Source organism: Polyergus mexicanus, unplaced genomic scaffold (assembly GCF_030449975.1).
Source record: "Polyergus mexicanus isolate NDT 795.1 unplaced genomic scaffold, iyPolMexi1.0 SCAF_7, whole genome shotgun sequence".
Lineage (NCBI taxonomy): Eukaryota > Metazoa > Arthropoda > Insecta > Hymenoptera > Formicidae > Polyergus > Polyergus mexicanus.
The window spans coordinates 3,158,070-3,176,367 of record NW_027223327.1 but is presented as its reverse complement, the minus strand read 5'-3'; the positions used below and the strand labels follow the sequence as shown (position 1 = coordinate 3,176,367).

Here is an 18,298-nt window from a genome sequence, read left to right as displayed (position 1 = left end):
AAATATCTGTTTTTTTTTCAGATAGAACCAATATTAATTGACTTTTTGAAACTTGAATCAAACTTAAAAGTAGAAGAACAGTTAATGCTGCAGCAGATAATAGAAAAAGAACAGAAAGATGTCACAGACTTATTAAAGGTAACTTACTGTACTATGGCCAGAATTCATAGTCCGTTTTTATATTCAAGATCGTCTTAAGTATGGCCTTGGATCGTTTTAAGATCTCATTCAATCAATGAAATGGCCGCATCTTAAGACCGTACTTAAGACAATCTTGAATATAAGAACGGATTATGAATATCGGCCTATGTCTATTGTATACTAAAATATGTATATCAACAATGAACACTAATTACATAATTATCTGAAATTTAAATCGATACAAAAAATAATTTAAAAGTCACTTCAAAGAGGCGTTAGTTAAATTCTAATGTTACGTTCTTCTCCCAGTGGGAATCTAACATGAATATAAAAAAGAGCGAACCAGAAAGAAGATCGGCAGAACTAAAATTTGTAATTGGAACGATCGTAACCCATAAATTAGATCATTACAATAGTAAAAATCATTCTGGGGTTATAGTTGGTTGGCACAATTATTTCAATCTCGATTCAGTATCTGGCATTAAATTTAATACCTTACCGGATAATTATTCAAAAATATCATGCAAAAATGATGAGAATTGTACAGATTCTATGTGTTTGATGCATAAACCATACTACATAATTTTCTGTAACAATAACGAATACTGTTATGTACAACAAGGTATATTATCATTTGTAAAGGCTATAATATCGCATATAAAAAGTATTTCTAGTAAATCTCTCTTATTTGTAGCACAGTAAACGTGTAAAGTATTACATTTTCTCTTTATTTCAGAAAATATATCGATATGTTCTTTAATAAAATGGATCCATCATGACGAGATAGGACGATATTTTTCTAGATACGAATGTGTTTATTATGTACCGAATAAAATGCTAGCAAGGGATTATCCATATGACGTCGCTATAATTAATGAAATGATACGTAATCAATAGTTTATGTTACATTAAAAGGTTTAGAATATATACACGAATGCTTCAAACATTTTTATACAGAAATTACAAATGTTATAATATGATAAGAATATCCTATATAGAAATATTTATATTGCTTTTATATACAAATACTCTTTTTATTTTTCTTATTTTAAGTCAATTTTTCTTATTTTCTCCTATTTGAATGTATGTATTAAGATAGATAAAGCTTAATTTCATTTTAATGTTTATTATATAAAATAAGGTCACACTTCTCATCTTCTTTTAATAACATTGAGTCGTAAATAGGAAATTTTATAAATATTGTACGATATCAGATTTTATAAGACAAATACAGAAATGTGCAAAGTGTTGATGAATCGGAGAGTCTTGCATTTGATTGAAAAATAAAGAAAAAAAAATTTTATAGAGACTCAAATATTGTCACGAGAAACATATGTTATGAAGTATTCATTAATGTTTTATGATATTGCCCTCTTTTCTCTCATTATAATTCAATTTTTTATTTGTAATAAGAAGATAACGATGAAGTTCCCTCGATTTGACAAAATAATATTCAGAATTTATTTTATTAAATTACATTTTTATTAAATTAATATACATTTTCTTCGAAAATCTATTTTTAATAATATTTTATTGTAATTAAAATCAAAATCATCGTTATTTCGCCACAATTTAAAAAATTTTATTGCCCCATATATGGTATATCTTTCTTATAGTTAATCAACGTTATTGGCTAATATTCTTACATTATGCCTATAATCAATAAAGTATTGTAGCTTACGGTAACTCTTGATACGAATCGTATACAGAAAAACAGAATCTACGTTATTTTTGTCGATCGTGCAAGCTCCAAACGTTGTTACCGAACCGACAGTTTCAAGTCTACGTGTTCAGAATTGCGAGTATCGAAGAATCGGAAAACGATTTTTTATTAAATATAATTGGTTCGTATCAAAATCAAAATTTTTAAAACTCGATCTGGAAGATCGATTTGAAATCGAACATTTCTATATCGATAAATAAATCTACTCGGATATTTAGATCGAATAAATACTACAGTATTAATTCGTGCGTTCACATAGCGTGATCAGAAATAGAATATATAAAATCAAAAGATATGTTTGTTATAATTAACTCGTGAAACTTTGTATTTTGTTTTATCACAACGATCATTATTATCACAATGGCTACAATAATGTCATTGTCTAACGAAGTGATTATTGTCATACTGCAGAATGTCAGCATCAAGGACATCGAAAACTTTACTTCTACGTGCAAGAAATTTAGACAAACATCAGGGGACAATAAACTTTGGATGAAAAAGCTCTATCAGAAGTATATTAGTTTTTTTATTTATTTTTCGCAAATTCTTTTACGGATGTTTTATCAAGAACCTAAAATATGAAATTATAGAGATCTTATATTTCTATTTTATTAATTTAATTCAAGAACTAATAATATAACTTTTCTTTAAGATCAAAAATATAAAAAGTTACACGATTGTTCGAATTGAAATGAAAATGTAAAATTTATAACTTTGTATTTCTAATTTTAGCCAAGTTCTTGAAAAAGTATTCCATTTAAATACCTGATATACCTAAAACGAAATTTTTTTAGATATTAACAATAAAATTTTACGCTTTTTGCAATATTTTTCCGATGAAAAATTGTGCATCTGAAAATTTACCTCTTATGCAATGTTGACTGGTATAATTTTCCAAAAATATATAACAAAATTTTTGTTTGAATTATAGTTGGCCTTCTACCAGAAAAGTTTATGATAGCATGATGAGCGATGATCTTTCTAAATTAGATTTTAAAGAACAAATAAAAGAAGCTGTAAAACATAGGAAAAAAATATGGGATTTGATAGCGCAGATATCCAAGATTAATTTAGACGATACTTATAAGAAGAAAATAATTTTAAACTTCCTTTGTATAACCGTGCATTCTATAAATTATTATATTGCTATAGATGAGCTTAGAAGAATAATTTCGCAAAGCCCATGGTATTCAATAAACTAAACTAATATTTATATGTGATACAATATTATAAATTAATATATTTAAATAATTGATGTATTAAATATTTAATATGTTAATTTGTTAGGATATCTGGTTGCGATTTGACGCACAGATATTACAGCTACCATATTCTTCGACAAGTGAAGTATTATCGTATCAGGCACAAATTGCTACAATTTAAATGTAAATTGAAAAGACAACAAATTTTGGAACAGATGGTTATTCTTCTGATACAATGGTTCAATGTTAGAATTGATCCCTCAGATGATATCTCTTATTCACACGTAAAAGCGTCGTTGGATCATATCACAGAAAAGGTGTTGCAAGCTCTTAAAGAAGAACATCCCTCGCATCCTATATTTACGATGTCTGATACTTTTTATGATTATTGTAAAGACAATAATGTCTCTCCCACTTATTGGAACCACGAAGAAACATTGAAGATTTTGATTGTACTCGAAAAAATTGTATTTTCTCCATCGTATTTCCACAAATTAAATCAATTATGGATAAAATCACATAAAAATGAGTCTGAAATTGTTGTAAGCTATTATATTCCATTATTCTATGAATTGACAATTATACTCATTGTTTTCATTGTTATTTATGGTACAGGTTTCACAAGGCTTGCAAAGTATATTTTTCTTAACAATATATCAAGGTGTAATGAGAAAATTAGGCATATACTCCGTTGTAATTACAGAAAGCATGCTTCAAATATTTTTGAAACCGACAGAGTAAGCATAACTTTAACTTAAAAGAGAGAGAGAGAGAGAGAGAGAGAGAGAGAGAGAGAGAGAGAGCTATTTCGATCTTTTTGGTTTTTATTCTTATCACATACGCGTGCGCATTTTAATTATATCATAATTTATAATAAGTTATATAATTTATATATTTGTTTCCTAGATCTCTGATTTTATTCTATTCTTAGTTTGTATAATTTGAAAATATAACATTTAGAAAATATAATATCCTTAAGCATAATATACGTTGCTCCTTTTTCAGTAATTATCATTGATTGCCGTACATCTGTGTATACGCGCGTGTATGTGTGTGTGTGTGTGTGTGTGTGTGTGTGTGTGTGTGTGTGTGTGTTGCCTGTATTATATATATTTTTTTAATATCCTCAGTATTACAAAACGTCCAGAATATATTAGTATGCAAGTGAAAAACGGCAAATTCTGTTTGGAGAACGTTATTAAGAGGGATAATCGCGACAGAAATCATTTACTGGTTGGTTGGCAATTATTTATATATGATTTTTATTAATTTTAACAGTAGTTAGTATAACCAGCAATCAGTTATAGAGAAAAAAAAGGGTAAAAAAAGATGTTCAACTAATATAAATCACTCTTTATAAACAATGAGAAAGAAATAACAAACAATTTTTCACATTTCTTTGTCTATAATCAGAACATTATAAATCAATTTTTTATAAATAATATGGATACATTGGGTTATTTATTGGACTTTTTAAGTTAAAATATCTTTTTTCAGATAAAACCAATATTAATTGAATATTTGAAAATACGGGAAAGAAGCTTAAACATACAGGACGAAGGGCAATTGTTAATACTATGGCATATAATGGAAGGAAAACATGCAGATGTCATAGACTTAATGAGGGTAACTTATACTCTACTATGTCTATTGCATACTAATATAAAAAATGAAAACTGATTATATAATTATCTGCAACTTAAATCGATACAAATATCAATTTAAAAGAGAGGCATTAATTAAATTCAAATGTTACATCTTTTCTTCCAGTGGGAATCTAACGTGAATGTAAAAGAAAGCGAACCACAAAAAAGATCGGCGAAACTAAAATTTGTAATTGGGACGATCGTAACCCATAAATATGAAAACAAAGATAAAACCTCCACTCATCATGGAGTTATAGTTGGTTGGCACCATTACTTCAGTCTTGATTCAATATTTGGCATTTTTAAGACCTTACCGAATACTGACTCAAAAATATCAACATGTAAAAATGATGAGAATTGTACAGATTCTAAGTGTTTGGTGCATGAACCATATTACATAATTTTCTGTAATAATAACGAATACTGTTATGTACGACAAGGTATATTATCATTTGAAAAGACTATAATATCGCATATAAAGTATCTCTAGTAAATCTCTCTTATTTGTAGCACAGTAAACGTGTAACATATATTATATTTTCTCTTTATTTCAGACAATATATCGATATGTTCTTCAACAAAAAGGATCCATCATGACGAGATAGGAAGATATTTTTCTAAATACGAACATACTTATTATGTACCGAATGAAATGCTTGCAAGGGATTATCCATATGACGTCGCTATAATTAATGAAATGATACGTAATCAATAGTTTATGTTACATTAAAAGGTTTAGGATATATATACGAATACTTCAAACATTTTTATACAGAAATTACAAATATTATAATATGATAAGAATATTCTACATAGAAATATTTATATTACTTTTATATACAAATATTATTTTTATTTTTTTCATTTTGATTAAACTTTTCTTATTTTCTACTATTTGTACGTGTATATTAAGATAGATAAAGATTAATTTAATTTTTTAATGTTTATTATATAAATATATAAAATAAGAGGTCATATCTCTCATCGTCTTCTTTTAATAACATCGACTTTTGTAAACACACATACAAAAAATACATAATATAAATATCTTGACATCAAAATATTATGTGTTATATTATTTGTATGTATTTATATTTATCAGTATATAATTGTACTTTTTCGTATCGAGAAAAATATTCTTTTTTAAATTGGCATTTACTTATGACAGACCCTAGATGATTTTTTACTTAAGATCTGACAGACCCCAGAAACTCTAGAAGTTCCCTATCCAGTAACCAATCGGGATATTCAACAGATAAGAAGGATACATAAATTTGTATGACGGTCTACATTCTACAATATTTATTATTCTATGGTTGAATTTGGATGAATCGTTTATTATCCGGATAATCGACCGGATTTCTGTTCGTTATCACATACGTGTTGGCAACTATATTCGAGATGATTAACACTTTTCGTCTGATATATCGGCAAAATCCTCATCAATTTCGTCAATTTCACAAATGGTGAGATTAAGATGCTCGAATTAATCTATATGTGATCGTGTAAAAATGTATGGTTACATAACCTTATTTGTTGGTTATTTTAATTCGGAAAAGAATTATATATTTATACATAATTTTGTTTGGTAAAGACTAAAAATAATTTGATTCAATAAAATTATAAGAAAAGTCTAGTAGTAAATATATTAAGTAATTTTCTCGAGTTGGAAGCACCTAAAAAAAAATTGATTATTCAATGATATGTTTGTCGTGTGAGTTTTAGCATTATTCGGCGAGCGGAATCGACGAGTTTTACGGCAACAACGGAAACGACAACATTGCCACCACAACCAACACCACCACCTCCGTCACGTGCCGACAAAGTGGTAAACCCGAAAATTGACAAAATAGCTAACGACATAAGCGCTCTCAATCTAATAGAAGTAGCGCAGCTTAGTGATCTATTAAAGAGACGACTGAATCTGCCAGATGCACCTATCATGCCTATGGGAGGATTTGCTGTCGCGCCTCAGGCTGAGGTAACTTTTTATGTCGCTGTAATGTTACATATATGTATATGTACATATAAACATGTATTATACAAGTTCCATTTTATGGAACGTAACTCTTTTTTGCAAAAGTTTTTACTATATTTAATTAAATTTGGATTGCTGCTGTGCTTTAGGCTGAGGTAATATTGTTATGTTTAATTAAATTAGAAAATAATGGATAATGGAATTAAGTTTTTAATCAATTTTTATAGAGTTTTTGAAGAGAATTATTTTTTATTACTTAGGAAGAAGAAGAGCAAACACGGAAACAAGTACAAACATCGTTTACTGTTAAATTGACAGGATTTGATGATAAACAGAAAGTTGCCCTAATAAAGGAAATAAAGAGCCTACTGCCCGACACAAATCTTGTTCAGGTATTAAGTTATCGACTTTTTAAATATCAAATGTAATATTATTGAAAATTAATCGAGTTTTATGTTTAACGAAAATAGGCGAAAAAGTTTGTCGAAAGCGCACCTACGATAGTAAAGGCGGATCTAGCAAAAGATGAAGCAGAGAAATTGAGAGACTCTCTGATAAAGGTCGGTGCTAAAGTCGAGATCGTGTAAATCATATGTGTGATTACATAATTATTATGTATATCTGTAATATTATACAGTAAAAATTTATCACTATATAGCGATGCTTTCTACTATTCCTATATTGCAGAAAACTGTAACATTCCAGTTTTATCATTACACATTTGTATGATTTTGACATTTATCAAATTAAATTATTTCAATATATATAAGTATCTCTATATCGTATAATATATTTTTTGCAAAAGTCAAATTATTTCGCAATCATGCAACATATCTTTTTTTTCGATTAATGAATAATATTTCTAAAGGACTTATATCCTTTTATTAATCCAAAAAGCAAATATAATATAATAAAAGTATATACAGTTATCTTATAAAATTTAATAAAAATATACTTTCATGTATATATATATGCATTTATATATATTTAATATTTTGAAATCCTATTTTCATTAAAAATTTATTTTCCCTCACAATTTATAATCTTTTTTTAATTGCTCATGATGGTTATATATATGAATGTGTGTGTACATGTGCAGAGTTATATTAAAATAATTTTATATTGAATCTTTTCGAAAGCTACTGGATGTTTCCCTTTCCTTAAAATTTTCACTCGTCAATTTTTAAAAAGATAATCTCTGTATTATGATCAAGGGCTTCGCAGAGAGCAAATATTCACTGATAGATAATTATTAAAAAAAAGCTATCTACAAAAATTTGATGGAGGATGATGGATGAAACATTCTTTAGAATATTCAATTTACTTAATAAATACCGCAATTACTTTCGATAAAAAAGATTAAAATATCTATTTGAAACTCGGCTATTCGAAATATTTTCTATTTTACTTTTTTACGTTTTTCGCAATAAAATACACGATAATACAATCGAACAAGTATTCCAAAGTACTTGCGAATTGAACGAATGGCGCTGCGACGGCCATATCGATAAAATAAAATTGTCGGCCCACGTGCTCGCCGGGCCCCGTTCCTTGTCGTATCCCCTCTTTTTCATCTATGATCTAGATAAAATCCAAAAATTAAATATAAATTCATGCTTTAGAAAGAACGCGTTCCTATATATATATATATATATATATATATATATATATATATATTCTACAGAAAATTTCGACAAGAATAGCCACTACGGGTACGAGGTTGATCGATCGCCAACGCAATCGAGTTGACATCAACGACGCGAGGCGACGCTACTGCCAGCCACGACTGCTGCCACGATGGCCGAGGAGGCTGACGCAAACGATAACGCGGCGATGGAAAGTATAGCGCAAAACATACTAGAGGTGCGTATGACTCTGCGACGATTAACGGGCGGTCTCAGGGAAACTGGGGATTTAATCGACGACGCGGATGATCGCGAACGGTACGCGCGATCGACGACTGACCGGAGGTTATAACTCAGAGTGTCGTTTCCCTTTCAATTTTGACAGGTCAGTGCCGGAGGTGGTGGTGGCTCGTCGGCAACCGAGGTGGGCGCGTTGCACTTTCAGGCGTCGCAGGTGATCGCGCGGCTCGAGCAGGCGGTGGAACGGGAGGCCGATGGCCACGGCGGCACCACGTGGAACAACCCCTCGGGATTCCTGTCGCAACCGAAGAAACCGGACGAGATATTGGCGTTGGTACAGGTGAGTACATGAATGTGTATGTTGCATGTGCATGTGTGTGTGTAGGCGTGTTCGCAAGCAGAAACCAATGGGGGGCGAGCGCGATAGCTCCGATGATTGCTTATCACGTGGTCGCGGTGTTTTATGCTACGTCTCCGTTGTGATTGCATGCTAATAAACGTGAGTCTGAATTTGCGATTCGAAAGAGATGCATATTTTTTTTTAGCAAATTTGATGTTTTTTTTAATAGATATTCTTTATATTTTTATTTAATAAGCGTAATTCTTTTGCATTATTGTCTTTTGATTGTTATATCTGTATATTTTATATTTTATTAAATTTCTCATTATATGTTTATTACCATTTATGCCATTTAATAAACATATAATAAGAAATATAATAAAATATATATTTATAAAAAAAATGTATAATATAAACATGTAATATTATATTTTTTCAATTTTATTTTTTGCATGATTGTGAAATAAAAACATATGATAGATAATTAATAATTAATATTAATATATGACTGATAATAATTAATATCGTGAGAAAATAAAAACGCCCGATTTCATTAGAAAATTTCTGTTCTACAGGACTTGGTAGTTCATGAGGACGCGCCGCAGCCGGGCGAGGCAGAATCCGCGGACGTACCGATCAGTCAAATCACAGCTCTACCAACTCTAACCGAGGAGGTGAAATTAGCCTTAGTCACGCACACCGTTTCAGCTTACGCGATAGCGCTACCAAAGTCACACGCGCAAAAGCTCGCCGGTCGTCTTGCGGCCGACACAACGAGATGGCTCAGTCACATCTTCCGTTTCGTCGATTGCGCGTCCTCCTTTCACGAGGATCACCTGGAGGGACTGGTCAGGGTGACGCGGCTCGCTCTACACCGAAAATATCCTCGATACATGGAGGAGGGTTTTACCACTCTCGTGTCTCAGACTCCTTTAATTTACAGCTCTGTCGCTGCACCTTTAGGCGTCGTTCAACACTTGTGCAGACAGGTGATATTCCTCGATCCTTTTTTTCAGCGATTATTGTGGGATATATATCGTAAAAGAGTTTGAAGATCATTGATTTAAACACACATTAAAGATTTGTTATGTTTCTGCAGCTCTCTTTGCCGCTTCATTGTATAAGACCAATTCCACATAACACTATATTTGGCTCGAGGCATGCCATGGACGTCTCGGCGTTGGAGCGACGTTTAGCAGAGGACACTCAATCGAACAACGTGACACCGTTGTTGGTGCTAGCTGAAGCCGGTTCGGTGTTAACAGGTCATTGCGACAATATTACGCGATTACGAGCGATATGCGACAAATACAACGTCTGGCTACATCTCAGAGGACATTCACTGGCTGCGCTCGCGTTGAATAATTCTACGAAAGATTTGGTAACTGTTCGCCTAATATACTATTGACAAAATATGGCTCATCTCTTTTCATTGTCAAACATCTTTCTCGAACTTGTTTTTATTTTTTTATGTTGCAGCCGTCAAAGATAGCAGACAGCATTACATTACCACTTGGCACATGGTTAGGTATACCTTCGCTACCAGTAGTCGTATCCTTTTATGAGATTTCTTGATATCTTTAAGAATGTTGAAATATTTTGGAGATACTTAAGATTTAATTTTTATTGCCTTTATATTTATTTATCACCTTTTATAGCGTTCTTTTACACATTATGTCAATTAATTATTGTTTCGATTTTCCTTAATATTCGCTTATAGACATTGTATAGATTAGCAGATATTAAAGGAGGAAGACCTACTCCAAGAGATACTACCCTGTCGCTGGTCTCAGGACTGATGGCAGATTCACTATCGAGAAGATTGCCAACTTTACCCTTGTGGGCCGTTCTACAAGCTCTAGGTCGAGACGGAGTATATAACAGATTTAAAAGATGTTTTTTGGCTGTGGAAGAGTTGTACAATAAGATTAAAGAGTTCTCTTGCATTAGAATATTGGTAAGTTTCTCCAGTACAGTGTACGCTCTTCGTTGAAAAAAAAGAAAGTATGCAATAAAATTAAAATTTATCATTCATTCTCTTTCAGAGTCAACCACCAGGCAGTGAAACGGAATCTTACACTTTAAGCGAATATCTCGCAAACAATCCTGTAAACAATTTACAGTTATTTGAAGTTGTAGCGAGCGCGTTAGTTTTCCAATTTGTACCGGCGCACAAGGATCTTCAAGCCTCGGAGCGCGTACTACCCTATTACGATAAATTAAATTCCTGGTTGGGGCAGATTCTTCAGAGGGACATTGACAATGTACAAATAGAACTTTGTGATATAGAACAGTGTGGTGTCGCGATTCGAATCTGTCCGTTAGAGAATCCCGATCAGCCGCCTACGACCGAAGATATAGATAATCTAGTGACCTGTCTTGAACAACAAATAGTAAGAATGTTTTGGATTTCGTCGGTCTGTATTCCTACCGAACGTATAACGATAAATATGTATCGCATTTCATTTTATAATCTCTTCTTTTAAACGAATATCTTAAACCGGTAAAGCATTTAAAGATACGGTAGGAATACGGTACCAAATGTCTTAAATTAATCATCGACACTAATTAAAATTTCATCAGTAACGCCATCGCAATTTCGTTGAATAGGAAATATTACTAGCGACAGTGGAACACAAAGACACCTTCGTACGTTTAGTCTCAGAGAATGATTCTTTACATTTAGTGGAAATGCCGGGTTGGGCGGGTTTGGGAGGTGTACGTTACGCTCCGCCTACTTGGATTCACGTTATGACCGATCAAGCAAGGGAAGAACTAAACAAACTAAATACGCAATTGGTCCAAACGCTACGCAGCACGGATGCCGCATTTTCCCTCGGAGAAGGCGCAGATGGTTTGGCTTGCGTACGATTTGGCATGGTGACGCAAGACACAGGTAAGAACAAAACGCACTTTTTTTTAACATTATGCGATTCTACATACTATATTACTATATACTTTCATCGAAAACACTACGACATTATTTCCAGACGTTGCCGAACTATTATCCTTAGTCTTGCAAGTTGGCCAAGAAGTTGAAGCCAGTTCTAAAATGATGGATACCATCTCTGAAGTGGTTAAGAGGGGTATCGAGACAGCGCAAACCGATCTTGAGAGAGAAAACGCGGAGAAATTATGGCAGGAAGGTATTCTTAGGCATGTCCCAGTAGTAGGAACTTTTGTCAATTGGTGGAATCCTATTTCAAAGGAAACGGGCGTTCGCGGTCGTAGTCTAAATTTGCAAGCTGGTAATTATAAATTTTATATAGAGATATTCACATTCACAAAATGATTATGATATAAATAATATATCTCGTACAATATATATCTGTTGAAATAGGTATTGTGGAGAGTACGGAAAATATCTACAAGTACCACATGCAACTGCAGCCTAATTTCGCGAACAGCAACGGTTCCGGTGCTAGAACTCCGCCCCAACCGCTAGTGCAAACACCAGTTGGTGCTAGTAGTCAGAGTCATAGTCGATCGTCCAGTCATTCTAGCCTACAGAGCGGTAAGAGTATGCCTCTGATAAGCAGTACTAGTTTTCAGCCCCAAGTGAAAGAAGGGTCGGGGCAAACATTGAAGTCATAGTAAACATTTTTACCGTTATGATACGCGTCGAGAGCACATAGTTTCCAAGTCATCGTTAAACTTGGCATAAGAGCGATATTACTTTGAACATGAAACGTTCAGATGTTTCCCACCTGCAGGTATTCTTTGTATCTGCAAAATATTAAACGTAATCTGTAGAACTTATTTGCTCGATAAAACAAAGCGCGCGCGACAGTTTAACTTTTCCTTGCCGCTAATACTTTTGATCAGCTGTTTCTTACCTTTTCACGTAATGTCTCCGCAGACTCTCTTTCAAAAACTTTGCTATTAAACGATTGCGACTTAGTCATGGAATGGTCCATGTACTTATTAGACTGATACACATAGCGATGTTACTTTTATAAGTTCATACATAACAATTTTACATCTGTTAACGTGTAATACCTGTTAACGTGTCAAATTTGTATGCATATTCGCGATTCGTTTTGATACTTCGGCAATCAGTTTCATGTTTATTTTCCTCGTGGCATGTCTTTTTATTCCGGTTAACAGCGATCCAGTCACGGAAATGTAGAAACAACCACGAATTTTGACGCATATTGCATACATTACAGATAGATTTGTGATGAATCCATGAAAAGAATGCGAATTTTTTTTCCACTCAAGGCGAACTGCGAATAAGTACATAGTCTGGCATAGTCTAGCTTTATGAAATAATTTAGAGCAAGATCATTTTCTCTTCTAATTAGTTATTTTCTGCTTCTCCTTCTCATATCTTATTAATATCAATTTATTTGATAAAATATTCTTTTTTAGAATATGTTGCAATAAAATTATTTATTGTTAAATATAGTAAAGTTTTATATAGAATATATATTAGACACTCTTTAATTATTATACTATTCCAAAAGATGTTTCAGTTTTTTTTGTCGTCAAAATCATTTAAAAGTTTTCCCTGTTACTCAATAATTTTTATTCCCTTTAAATTACTAATTTCTAAATTAATTTTTTGTATTCGTTAAGTTTCAACTTTTCATAAGCACAATATTGTAATTAAAATGTAATAAGGAAACTTTTTTTCTCTTTCTCTCCTCTCTATGTATATTTGTATCTTTTATGAGAGATTATAAAGAATAGGTACTTGTATGAAAATATTACAAGAAAAGTGTTCTGAAGGTATTTGAAAAGTGTAAGCAATGACTCGCCAAAGAAAAAACTTATATTCCCATCTAAATAAAATAGAAAGAAATAATTTATATTATTGGTCTTATATTATGTAATCGATGATGAAATCAAGATAAAATATTGCATTGATTAACGATAAAATCAACAAGTAAAAAATATACCGCGCAATTAGGAGATATTCGTAAATTGTTGAACAATATTAAAGATGAAAAGAAATCAAGCAGCATGTATATTTATGTACCAAAATTGTTGTAATAAAGTATTGCTAATGACTATAAAATATTGTAATATAGAGAATAGAAATTAACGTTTTTTTACGCGCTCCACACCACACACACACACACACACACGCCCACACACATATTTATGAGTAATGAATTTTTACGATTATATATATTCATATCGCAACGCGATAAATAATTATGGATTTTGGGTTTTTATTTCTCTTTTTATAATATTCATGTTCCGTTACAATAGGAGGAATTAAATCCGGAATATGGCAATTATAGACACAATCGTAATATACAAAAGTGGTATCAATTAACGAGCTTTGTTCGTTCTCCGTGTGTTGTCTCCTATATATACCTCTTTGAGATAAGTCTCTTTTATATTACATCAAAATTCGCGTGACCGCATACATACAAATAAAGATGCAATAGAATATTATAACTTATATAAGTTTCTGGAGTAATCGAGTAGCCTCTACGTACTTTATAAATCATCTCTTTCGCGCAGTGAGAGAGAAATGCGCAAAAAAAAAAAAAGAAAAATAATATATATCATCTATTCTTTCGCTATAATAAATATAGCATGAAAGTTGCATTGGAAATGCAACGTAAATTGAAAAAAATATCGAAAGGAAGATATACCGATGGATACTATTAATTACGTGACAGAAATAAACGTCCCATCGCCTATCCGATATACCGAACACGTGTAAAAGATTACGTACTTATATAATATACGGATATAAGGAAAAAACATTAGAGCCCTGGATCATTCGGTATTCATATCCAGTATCAGTCTTAAAAGGGTGCACAAAAGCTTAGGTCTCCCGTTTCCCTTGTTTGTCACACGTATCCGTATCTGCATCAAATTCGATTCTCCGTAATTCTCTTTTTGATTTTCGTTTATTAACTAATTTGCTTAATTCGCGATGTGAACAATTGCCATAGGCCAATAAAATCGATTAAAAAACGAGTTATTTAATGCATCATTATACGTCGTATCACTCCAACATCTTTGAAAATAACGAGTTTTCATTCTCTCTTTCTCTCTCACTCATACATATATATGTATAATAGATAAATGCACATACATATTTTCATTCTTTCTTTCAATCATTCTGCCTCCCTTTCTATTTTGTTCGTATTCATTTGCAGATGCTCTCGTTTTTTATATTATACACACATTATGTATTTATCGTATAAAAATCATGAGAAACTTAAATACTCTTTCATTCATTAGAAACTCTGATTCATAACTGTGTGCTTCAGACTCTCTCGTTTCAACTACAGAAATTGAAAGATTATAATAAAGGAGAATTTCATTAACAATTGTTTAGATTACAAGTTCGAATGTTAAGAGATGTTTAACAACTGTTTCCTGTTCTAGATTAATTTGCAATATATGTAAAATGCAAGGTCGCATATAAACTAATCTCTTCGTTAGTTTCGCCCGGAAATATAGTTGAGCGCGAATCGAATATTTCTTTGTAGGAAACTATTTAAGCATGAATTAATTTTTGATCGGCTGATTTTGTCAAGCGATCGTTCGACATTTCAATCTGAATAATACATTGATCCCGTTTGCGCGCTTTATTGTAAAATTTCAAACTCACTACAAATTTTCTTTTGTTTCCTTTCGACTATGTGAAAACGTCCACCTTCAGTGTTTCGTGAGTCATTAAAAAAGAAAAAAATAGAAAAAAAAATACTGGGTACAAAATAAAACTAGATGCTTACATTTTGTTAAAACACTGAAACTGGATCATGCTTGTATATTCTCTCTCGATAAGTTATTTATTTATTTTTTTTTTTCTTAATCTAGAACATGTATATCGGGGGGCAATCACGCACTAATAGCTTTCATATGTATTAATAATGACGATACAAATATTTGAGAAAAAAAGAGCAGTCCTCTTTAAGTTCTTTTTTTCTTTGTTTTTTTTTTCTTGATTAAATTGAGCCTGTGTTAAAAATTTGGCAAGAGATCTTTTTATCTGTTATCGAATGTACTCAACTTTATATACTGACTAGGGTATTTTTCCATCTCTTTATAAAATGAACAAAACACGTTTGTTCATCTCATATATTACGTGGCCGACATACCGCACACGTACGTGTACACATTTAATATTTATCGAAACTTAAATTAGCGCATTTAACTAAACTATATGCTACTAGTCTATATGAGCGATCGCGCTCTGTAATAAATATTACAATTATTTACATTGGATTAAGTTCTCTTGCTATTCACGCTCCCCTTATTAATTCTTGGTGTGTACTGCGGTTATATATAATTGTTATTCGACTAAACACAAATCTCTAAAAAAATTCTGGAAAGTGATTCTACGATAAATGCATACGTTACACTGGAATGGCACGATTTTCCTTCCTGCATCCCGAAATCGTAGTCAAACTGTCAACCAAAGTGGCAAAATGCTTCCACGAATTCATATAACATCTAGATTCGCGATTTATCACACTTTTTACGTTTATTCGATAATCTTAATTGTTACTGTTTATATACAGATTTACTGAATTATATGCGGATGCCGATATAAAGTCACTTGTAATTGTTGAAAATCTATCGACTCTTATAAATTTTTAAATAGTATCAATTAGAGATGTACCGAATACACTCAGGCATTGCCAACCGGATGCTCCGATAATCGTAAATATTTGTCCGATTATATCCAGGTTATTCAGGCACAAAATTATTCCTTAATATTCAGATCTAATTATTTGCGATTAAAACGTGGCGATTATTATAATATCTAGCGAGGAGGAAATAATTAGTGAAAGTTACATTAAAATTTTTAGAAGATGAGCCTTTTTTTCTCTCTTCAGCGTTTTCACGTAAATACTTTTCATCATTATTGACTTTACGTGAATTTATTATTTCAACGTTGGTGTTAAAATAATTATTTGGTATTCGTCTGTTTGACAAATATCAAATAATTGCTAGATTATATATACCCGGTATATCTCTAGTGTAGAATATCTGTCAGGAAGACTGCACTCCGCAGAAAATTCATTTTCGATTCTTACAAAATGTAGTAAGATTCAATTTTAGATCCATTTCTCTTCCACTGCCTTTAAAAAAGAGTAATGCGGTATTTTAATTATATATAATACGGCTTGTGTGGAAGTAGATCTCCAATATTTTTTAATAAATCGGACACCCACGTGCGTGTTTTAGTTTTTCTCTTTCCCATGTGAAAATTGAAAACGCATAACATCTGTGCTACCATCGTGTTTGTACTTAAAAAATATATTCGCCTAAGCATTGGCAGTATATCGAGCGTAGTCAATCGAATTCTGCCAAAGTACCTCGTAAAAATCACGAGACATTCGTGCGGTAACTAGAGATGTATGTATACGCGTTCACATACATATAAAGTGTGTTGCATATCTCTCACAGAAAAATTCAACGTAGATTCTCTTGATAAAATGTAAAAAGTATATCTAAAAACCTCGGTATCTCCCTCCTTCATTGTATATTTTGGTATTTCTTTCAGAGCATTCAACGATATTTAACTTTCCTTAAGTTAAACATTGTACGCGAAATTAACAGCTAATTTAGAATGAACAAGCGAATAGTATCTCTGTAAATGATGTCAATATAAATATTTTTGTGCTTATTCATTGAGATGCTTTCAATAGCTTTTCGATCAACTAACCGAGCAATAAATACGTACGTCGCCGCTGTAAGTACCTATTCCTTTCTGGATACTTCGCGCACGATCCAATCAAGATCACCGTAACAAAGAGAGAGGCTAACATAGAAGGACGTACCACAATTACTGTACATGATATACAAGTACAAAATCTCGGATATAAAGTATGTCTCCTACAAGTTTCTAAGTTCTCTAAGATTTTTTCGTCTCCTCCCCCTCATCCTTTACTTTTCTCACTTTTATCGCAGATCTCCGAAATCGATTTGTCATTTTTTTTCTTAAGTAGGAAGTCCGAATCGCCCGACTTGAACTTTATCGAAGGACAAAACTCTTTCCTTTTGTAAAATGACAACGTTTCGAAAATACGATTCATTGAATACATCGTCTCTTTCTTTTACCACGATTAGAGTTCCGTTACAGCATACAAATTAGGATCGCTACCCTGTACCTGACTTAGCGTGGCCACCGTCGGCTTTTCCTGCCTTCCTTGCGCTCGATTATACGTACCGTACATATTCGGCACCGTGTTATTCTGCGCGGCGGTACCGTTGAACTGACTGCGCGAAAAATTTCTGTCCAAAGTCCTGACCTGATCCTGCATCTGATCCTGGATGCGAATGTTAGGCGCCTTGTTCCGCACCAACGATCGAAACTGATTCATATTAGTCTGCGAACGTGACTCAAATTCCCACGTGGGCTGTTGCTGACTCGCAGGATTCGGCGGGAGCGGTCGATTTTGATTCCAGGCCGGAGTGGGACCCC

At 32.4% G+C, this 18,298-nt stretch overlaps 3 protein-coding genes across 3 annotated transcripts; 2 read left to right on the top strand and 1 right to left on the bottom strand.

Annotated features, from left to right (window-relative positions):
- The first annotated feature begins 6,038 nt into the window (after positions 1-6,038).
- Positions 6,039-7,371, top strand: Mrpl12 (mitochondrial ribosomal protein L12). The gene is made up of 4 exons (XM_070298678.1): positions 6,039-6,178; positions 6,438-6,693; positions 6,951-7,082; positions 7,161-7,371. Exons 1-4 carry the CDS (start codon positions 6,114-6,116, stop codon positions 7,275-7,277), a joined length of 570 nt encoding a protein of 189 aa, XP_070154779.1. The 5' UTR covers positions 6,039-6,113; the 3' UTR covers positions 7,278-7,371.
- Positions 7,372-8,442: 1,071 nt separating this feature from the next.
- On the top strand, positions 8,443-14,186 carry LOC138935112 (pyridoxal-dependent decarboxylase domain-containing protein 1). Its single transcript, XM_070299508.1, has 10 exons — positions 8,443-8,553; positions 8,701-8,895; positions 9,471-9,884; positions 9,995-10,276; positions 10,375-10,446; positions 10,616-10,852; positions 10,941-11,288; positions 11,506-11,791; positions 11,886-12,143; positions 12,236-14,186. Exons 1-10 carry the CDS (start codon positions 8,488-8,490, stop codon positions 12,487-12,489), a joined length of 2,412 nt encoding a protein of 803 aa, XP_070155609.1. The 5' UTR covers positions 8,443-8,487; the 3' UTR covers positions 12,490-14,186.
- A 1,466-nt stretch (positions 14,187-15,652) lies between these two features.
- On the bottom strand, positions 15,653-18,201 carry LOC138935115 (uncharacterized). The gene has a single exon (XM_070299513.1). It carries the CDS (start codon positions 18,195-18,197, stop codon positions 17,940-17,942), a length of 258 nt encoding a protein of 85 aa, XP_070155614.1. The 5' UTR covers positions 18,198-18,201; the 3' UTR covers positions 15,653-17,939.
- Between the last annotated feature and the right edge of the window lie 97 nt (positions 18,202-18,298).